The 8,688-nt window shown below is 45.5% G+C and overlaps 1 protein-coding gene across 1 annotated transcript; it reads right to left on the reverse strand.

Moving 5' to 3' along the window:
- Positions 1 to 5,421: 5,421 nt before the first annotated feature.
- LOC139457341 (uncharacterized) lies at positions 5,422 to 7,322 on the reverse strand. The gene is made up of 3 exons (XM_071238746.1): positions 7,220 to 7,322; positions 6,113 to 6,561; positions 5,422 to 6,030 (listed from the first exon to the last, which is right to left on the reverse strand). The coding sequence occupies exons 1-3, from the start codon at positions 7,320 to 7,322 to the stop codon at positions 5,422 to 5,424; spliced, it is 1,161 nt and encodes a 386-aa protein (XP_071094847.1).
- Between the last annotated feature and the right edge of the window lie 1,366 nt (positions 7,323 to 8,688).

Here is an 8,688-nt window from a genome sequence, read left to right on the forward strand (position 1 = left end):
ATATTCCGGACTGTGGCAACTACAACAGTCAGTAATTAACGAGTATTTGATCGAAATACGTTCCCTATCACAAAGCTCGACCACCCGATCTAGTTTAACCCATCACACGCCATACAGTACAGTGCTGGGGGCCTGATCTACTCCTGGCCCCAAAGTGGTCACTTTCCTCACTCGATAGTTCAAGATCTTACTGTGTGGAGTTTTCATCTAACTTTGATTGTACCTTTTTGTTTGTTTGTTGTTTAACGCCACATTCAGCAATATTCCAGCTGTATGACGGTTGCTTGTACCTGATGAGCTACAAGAACTTACAGCTATTTTCTAACATCTGCTGCGCGTGAGTGAGTGAGTATGGTTTTACGCCGCTTTTAGCAATATTCCAGCAAGATTTCGGCGGGTGACACCAGAAATGGGCTTCACACATTGTACCCATGTCGGGAATCGAACCCGGGTCTTCGGCGTGACGAGCAAACGCTTTAACCACTAGGCTACCCGACCGCCCCGCAACATCACTGTGTATGTCCCTAGTATTACATACTGGCTCATACTGAACAGACCCGTGGAAATCCGGGGTAGAATAGGTCTTCAGCAACCTATACTTGCCGTAAGAGGTGACAAACGGGAACGGGTGGTCAAGGTCGCTGACATGGTTGATGCATGTCATCGTATCCCAATTGCATGGATCGATGCTAATTTTGTCAGTCACTGGATTGTCTGGTCCACACAATTTCATTTACATTATTATCAAATAATGGTATCTTAAATATGCTTTAAAGGTTTTTAATTAAATAAACCCAGATTTCTTTATTTAGGGGTAACGTATTCGGGGGCCACGTCGAAACAATAAAAAATGTAATTTCACATGTTTTATTTCCTCCGAATGTGGTCAGGAAAAAGTGAGGACAAGATGAAAAGGGAAAGGATCAAATATAGAGTTACCTCCCTTCCATTATAGACCCGGATCATTATACCTACAATGGCGGGAGTATATAGTTATACCAAGGAATTCCGTCCATCCGAGGAATTTTTGTGTGTGACTCTATAATTTGAAAACTACTTCATAGATTCTTTTCAAAGTTGGTGAACACTTCTATATCAATAGGGGAAGTGCAGTGCAAAGTTTGATTTTAATATTTGGAATTTCTTAAAAAGATCAGGTATTTTTCATTTACTCAGAATATTTTTACTCAAACATTTTTGCGATCTATAACTTGAAAACTACTGCATGTAGTCTTTTCAAATTAAGCGAACAGTTTCCATACTTATAGAAAAGGTGCAGTGCAAAGTGTGGATTTTCTGAGAAAATATGATTTGTTTCATGTTTGAACTTTTTTTACTTCAACATTTGTGTGAGGTATAACTTGAAGAGTACTTAATGGATTCTTTTTCAAATGGGAATAGGGCGGTCGGGTAGCCCAGTGGTTAAAGTGTTCGCTCGTCACGCCGAAGACCAGGGTTCGATTCCCGACATGGGTACAATGTGTGTATCCCATTTCTGGTGTCCCCCGCCGTGATATTGCTGGAATATTGCTAAAAGCGGCTTAAAACGATACCCACTCACTCACTCAAATGGGAGCACAGTTTCCATACCCATATCAGAGGTATAGTGCAAAGTTTGGTTCTATCAGTCCATTTTCTGAGAAAATATTGCCCCTCTTCATGGTATGAACTTAAAAATGTTTCGGAGTCGAAGTTAACGGTATAATGGGGCATGCTTACTTCTTGCCGTGGTTCAATAGGTTTTAATTTTTGTACCTGCAATAATTTATTGCATTTATATTGATAGCGACAGTAAATGAGTTGGTGCTTTTAACATTTTACTTATTTTAGGTCGGCGGAATAAAAACCCTTCGGCTTTGCGTTTTTTATTATTCTTTACGTCAGTTTTTGTTGTCGGCGCATTCGTTAACCATGCAAGTTAAAAAAAATATCTGGCCTATTTTGTCTTATTCGACTTTTTTTTCGTGTTTTTGGAGTACGAACAGAAGAAGTCCTAGTTCTAAGCTTGTACCCGACGGAATTCCGGGTTAGGCTGGGGCGGTGGGGTAGCCTAGTGGTTAAAAGCGTTCGCTCATCACGCCGAAGACCCGGGTTCGATTCCCGACATGGGTACAATGTGTGAAGCCCATTTCTGGCGCCGTGATATTGCTGGAATATTGCTAAAAGCGGCGTAAAACCACACTCACTCACTCTAGGTTAGACTTGATCCCGAGCAACTTCTGCTCGTCGTACAAGCGACTAAATGGATCTGGTGGTCAGGCTCGGTGACTTGGTTGATAGAGTGTTTCTCCCCCTGACGGTGTGGGTTGTTGCTCATGATGTCAATCACTGGTTTGTGTGGTCCAGGCTCGATTATTTACAGGCCGCCGTCCTATAAGTGTAATATTGTGGATAGCGGCGCAAACAGAAAAAAATCCACAAAAAACAACTTATTGTACGACCCTAAGGTTATTGAGGAGCATTATGTTAGATATGTGACCTGTCTGAGTGTGTGTGCTTGTGACCCAGGCTAGCCTCCCTGGTGAAGTGGATAGAGCCTCTGGCCGGAGAGGGAAAGGTCGGTCAGATTTCAAGCAGAAACCGCGTCCTCCCATACGTTGAAAGATGTTACTTACTTTTGTCCTGCCCGGTATTTAAGAGGATAATTCAACCCTTTGAACGATGAATATGCATGCATGTCTCTAAAATATCGCTAAAAATGTCTGTGATCCATTGTAAACTGCGGCATGATATCTCATCGGACTGGGAATTTAAACCGGCATTTATTCCGTGCGTGCCAACGCACGCACACACACACGTTGCTATATACGTCACTTCTCAACTCATTGTCAGGAAGTAACAATAAAATGTCACACACGCAATTGTTTAATTTTAAAATTCACTTTTTCAGGTAAAGGATTGGACGTTTTCGTCCCACACTTGATCGAGGTCTTCAGCGGTCAAAGCGTCACATTTGACGTGATTTACACGCCCTACACGACAAGCGATGACGTCACAATCAACGTCACGAAACAAACAGAGGAGCTGGCCGTTATTAAAGTGGGTAATGGCTCGATGGCCCAGATCCAACGTTTTGGGAACTGGTCCAGACGCGTGAAACTGCAACAACACGAGGAAAAGTTCTTCGTGACCTTGCAGAAAGTTGCTGTTGGAGATGAAGGGGATTATATCGTCATGGTCAAGGTCAACAATGCCCTCAAAGAGAAGCGCATGCATATAGGCGTTCTCGGTACGTGTTGAATTAAATTACAAAATCGTTCAGTGTTCACATACATAGTGGGGATTTAGAATATATACTACTCAACCTTTGATACGGATAATCAGACATGTCATTCTATTTAAAAGCAGTAAACTACGGTGATAACGAACTCAAAGAGACCACTAATCCTCAACTCACTCACTCACTCGCTCACTAGTAGACGCTGCTGATTGCAAAACATTTCACTAAATCGGTTTTGGACGTACCTTGAATTATAAACGTCCTCTGCCCTCTGATTCCGGCTTAGAATTGGTCCCCGGCATCCTATGCTTGTCATATAAGGTGTCATAAGGCATCGGGTGGTCAGGTGACGTGGTTGCCGTGCATGTCACCGTACCCCGATGGCGTGGATCGTTGCTCATAATATCAATCACTTTTTCAGAGAACCCCGATAATGTCAACATCGAGATCGTGAATGGCAACCTAGGGTCCTTCCCAGAGAAAACACCAGTGCAATTCATGTGTAGCGGGGTCGGAGGAAGGCCGTTAGGGGAGATAACTCTCGCAAGAAAAACTTTAGGTGATGTGACTTATGTCCCCTTGGTGGCTGATCTCTTGAACAACACTGTAGATGGACGGGAATTTAACTACACGTTTGAACGGATGGTGGATCAGCAGGATAACGGTTCCATGTACGTGTGTCAAATACACAAAGGTCCGTTCTTCCTGAAAACTGGACCCCTAAAGCAGAGTTCTCCCGTGGAATTATCGGTAGAATGTGAGTACCTTTTGTTGTTTTGTTTTAATTTTATCCACACCAGTATTTAATGGAGGTCTGGAATGATGCTAGGCTCACAGAAGTAAGAAGATATGTCAACGTGCAACGAATATAACAAGAATATATGAGATTAGTATCGAAGATGCCTGTTCACCAAAACATTTCTTCAAATGACAGGGGGGGCACGGGTGGCCCAGTTGTCTTAGGCGCCGCGATTCGCTGTGCAGAGTTGCGTCCCTTGGGCACGCCAGAAACCTATGATTGTGGGTTCGAATTCCGGTTCGCCCCGATTATGTTTCTAGGTTTGTCAGCACCATACCCGTGTTCATGGGTTTCACCAAAGTGGTAAACGTCTGAGACCTGCATCACTTCGGGCTTTCCTCCCACATTAAGCTGACACGCCGTGATATGACTGGAATACTGTTAAAAGCGGCGTTAAACCCAACTCACTCACTCACTCAAATGACAGGGATTTCTCTACACCTGATAAGAAACATGCAATGAATGCCAGTAGTTCAAACTACTGAATTTATTACTAACATAATTGTTTGGAAGAAGTGACTTTTATTTCACCGATAACAGCCCCGCCCCAAAATTGTCGCTCTGACGTGACCCGTAATGGGATGTCGTCAGATCTTTTTTTTTTTGCGGTAGCGAGAACTAAGATCTGATTTTAGTGAGATTGGCCGAGTAGCTAGACGATTTAAGTCAGTAAACGGTATGGTATTTGAACGATGTTTGGCAATATCATCACTCGCAGCTGACTCGGCCCATACTAGGGGCGGGGGCGCTTATTTCAGAACGTAATGTCTACCCCTGAGGACATACGGTATTTTGAACTAGCACAGAGGTGACGCGCAACCACAACACAGTTTGAGCTAATATTTGTACCGTCGGAGTTACCTCCCTTGTGTTATCACACATGGTTCCGGATGTGAAAGTCTGTTTCCGATCAGACAGAACCGAGATATGCTAATGTATGTTCCGATTGTATAGAAGGCTGTCGCCATGAGATGGTTGTTCTGTACAGGTTATCTCTAGGTTGTCCCAGTGTATCGTGCTTGACACATGAAGTAATCTCCTTGGGTGTCTGGGTTACAATAGGTCACAGTATATAATGCTTGACATGTGTAGAAATCCCCGGTTAGAAGAGCGCCCAGTACGTCATCCTTGTCGTGGAAGTGATGTCCCTAGGGCTGGTTGGTTGACTGGTTGGTTGACTAGGGCTGGTTGGTTGACTGGTTGGTTGACTAGGGCTGGTTGGTTGACTAGGGCTGGTTGACTGGTTGGTTGACTAGGGCTGGCTGGTTGACTAGGGCTGGTTGGTTGACTAGGGCTGGTTGACTGGTTGGTTGACTAGGGCTGGTTGGTTGACTGGTTGGTTGACTAAGGCTGGCTGGTTGACTAGGGCTGGTTGACTAGGGCTGGTTGGTTGACTGGTTGGTTACCTAAGGCTGGCTGGTTGCCTAAGGCTGGCTGGTTGACTAGGGCTGGTTGGTTGACTAGGGATGGCTGGTTGACTAGGACTGGCTGGTTGACTAGGGCTGGTTGGTTGACTAGGACTGGCTGGTTGACTAGGGATGGCTGGTTGACTAGGGATGGTTGGTTGACAAGGGCTGGCTGGTTGACTAAGGCTAGATGGTTGACTAGGGGTGGCTGGTTGACTAGGGGTGGCTGGTTGACTTAGGCTGGCTGGTTGACAAGGGCTGGCTGGTTGACAAGGACTGGCTGGTTGACTAGGACTGGTTGGTTGACTACGGATGGTTGGTTGACTAGGACTGGATGGTTGACTAGGACTGGCTGGTTGACTAGGGATGGCTGGTTGACAAGGGCTGGCTGGTTGACTAGGACTGTTTGGTTGACTAGGGATGGCTGATTGACAAGGGCTGGCTGGTTGACTAGGGATGGCTGGTTGACAAGGGCTGGTCGGTTGACTAGGACTGGTTGGTTGACTAGGGGTGGCTGGTTGACTAAGGGTGGCTGGTTGACTAAGGATGGCTGGTTGACAAGGGCTGGATGGTTGACTAGGGATGGCTGGTTGACTAGGGGTCGGCTGGTTGACCAGGGGTGGCTAGTTGACTAAGGGTGGCTGGTTGACTAAGGGTGGCTGGTTGCACAAGGCCTGGCTGGTTTACTAGGACTGGTTGGTTGACTAGGGATGGCTGGTTGACATGGGCTGGCGGGTTGACTTGGGTTGGCTGGCTGACTAGGGATGACGGGTTGACTAGGGCTGACTGGTTGACAAGGGATGGCTGGTTGACTAGGGCTGACTGGTTGACTAGGGCTGGTTGGGTGACTAAGGCTGGATGGTTGACTAGGACTGGTTGGTTGACTAGGGCTTTATGGTTGACAAGGGCTGGTTGGTTGACTAGGACTGGTTGGTTGACTAGGGCTGTCTGGTTGACAAGGGCTGGTTGGTTGACTAGGACTGGTTGGTTGACTAGGGCTGTCTGGTTGACAAGGGCTGGATGGTTGACTAGGACTGGTTGGTTGACTAGGGGTGGCTGGTTGACTACCGGTGCCTGGTTGACGAAGGATTGTTGGTTGACTAGGGCTGGCTGGTTGATAAGGGCTGAAGGGCTGGCTGGTTGACAAGGGCTGAAGGGCTGGCTGGTTGACTAGGGCTGAAGGGCTGGCTGGTTGACTAGGGTTGGCGGGTTGACTAGGGCTGAAGGGCTGGCTGGTTGACTAGGGTTGGCGGATTGACTATGGTTGGCGGATTGACTAGGGTTTGACATATACGTAAGGAGACCTAGTGGGGAAACAGTGGGGCGAGGTCAGTCCTTGACACAGCTTTGTTGGGACTGAGTTAAATGGGTATTGGTTGGCCATTCTCTACTCAGTGTTCCTCTAAGGGACACTATGGGCGGTTTTAGACAGTACAGCACATATTGCATGTGCCTCCGCGTAACTAGTTCCACTGAACAGGTAAAGGCTTGTAATACAAATACAATGCGGGTGAGTATAAAACATGGATTGGGGACGATGTGAAAAGAATAACAAAACAGAAACGAAAGAATTCACTCCTTTCACAGGGAGCAAGCAAATGTCTAGATGAGAAAGCGGTTGGTGTAAAGGGGCTGGTCCTATGAATCGTTCATAAAACATGTATTGAAACTATCAACTTCAGCCAACCCATTATGATTATCTCACGAAAATCATGTATCGGCATGAAGGCGCCGCTTATCCATTCAAGAGCCTTGATCTTCCTTGTAGTTCAAGAGCCTTGATCTTGATCTCACGCCACGGACATTGAGGCGCGCTGCCCGCTGTGATCCGGACTGAACCGGACTGAACCGGAAGAACTCCGATTGAAGGGTAGGCCTCGTCAACAGATTGAGGCATGGCAAACTAAAACAATGCGGTCATCAAACAATAGGTTTTGTGGACAGTGGGCAACTATAATTTTTTTTATTAATATGCAATCACCAATAAAAATGTAAACATTATATATAAAATTGAAAAAATATATTTTTTTATATGATGAATAAAAATAATAAATACCTTAACCTATAAAATCAGGAGAAATTATAAATCAGTGATTAAAAAGTATATTATATTTATCTATTTCAATATGTAACAAACAGGAAGCAATTTCTGTAGATAATATTAATTGTTGTCCGATTAATCGATCCTCAGTCGTAACATCGATTTATTTAGTCAAGTGTCCATCACACTACGAGCCGTGAAGATCCGGGGTAGAATAGGTCTTCACTTCACGCATGTCACATACGGACTAAATATTTGGTCACCCACTGGTCCATTTAAACAGATTCCACTGTAGTTGAACCCCAGTGAGAATCCGAGTTAGAATTGTCTTCAGTAACCCATGCTTGGTTGATGCATGTCATCGTATCCCAATTGCGTGTTCACGAGTCATATCCGTTCACCTTATGTCTTCCCTACATCATACGTTGAGCTTAATCATATCTAAGTATGTCAGGGGGTACGGGTGGCCCAGTCGTCTAAGGCGCCGCGATTCGCTGTGCAGAGTTGCGTCTCTTGAGCCTGCAAGAAACCTATGATTGGGGGTTCGAATCCCGGTTCGACCCGATTATGTTTCTAGGTTTGTCAGCACCATACCCGTGCTCGTGGGTTTCACCGAAGTGGTAAACGTCTGAGACCTGCATCACTTTGGGCTTTCCTCCCACATTAAGCTGACACGACGCGATATAACTGGAATACTGTTAAAAGCGGCGTTAAAACCAACTCACTCACTCACTCTAAGTATGTCATAGCCTCAACATGTGACATCGTATGCATGTCAATCACAGGGAATCATCATGCAACTCTAATTGACAGGCCAATATTTTAAAGATTTAAAACAAAACACTTTAGCTAATACTTTCTCCAACATGTGTCATTCGTATCTCTAGGGGAATAATACCGTTAACATCGTATAGCTATCATATATCCCCTACCATAGGCATTTTAGAGACCCGTGAAGATCCGGGGTAGAATAGGTCTTCAGCAACCCATGCTTGCCGTAAGAGGCGACTTCCCGGTGAGCCGAAAGTCCGGGGTTCGATCCCCGGCCGCTTCATACCAAAAGACGTTATAAGATGCTACTTGTTGTTACCCTGACTCGCGCTCGGCATTTAGGGGCTAAAACAAAGCTGGTCGGCTCGGGGTCAGTATACTGTGTCTGAGTGGGGTAGTCATGTTAAACTGCGTCATGGTATCTTAGTGAGCTAGCACTATAAAATCGGCA

The sequence above is a fragment of the Haliotis cracherodii genome, unplaced genomic scaffold (genome assembly GCF_022045235.1).
Source record: "Haliotis cracherodii isolate W230 unplaced genomic scaffold, xgHalCrac1.p SCAF_12, whole genome shotgun sequence".
Taxonomy (NCBI): domain Eukaryota; kingdom Metazoa; phylum Mollusca; class Gastropoda; order Lepetellida; family Haliotidae; genus Haliotis; species Haliotis cracherodii.

Bases quoted from the DNA above. Each gene is read 5' to 3' on its own strand.
- LOC139457341 (XM_071238746.1), bottom strand. From the start codon at position 7,322: ATGCCTCAATCTGTTGACGAGGCCTACCCTTCAATCGGAGTTCTTCCG. The intron at 6,562-7,219 runs GTGAGATCAAGA...CTTGTCAACCAG, and splicing joins CGCGCCTCAATGTCCGTGGC to CCAGCCCTTCAGCCCTTATC. The intron at 6,031-6,112 runs GTAAACCAGCCA...CTGGTCAACCAG, and splicing joins TAGTCAACCAACCAGTCCTA to CCGACCCCTAGTCAACCAGC.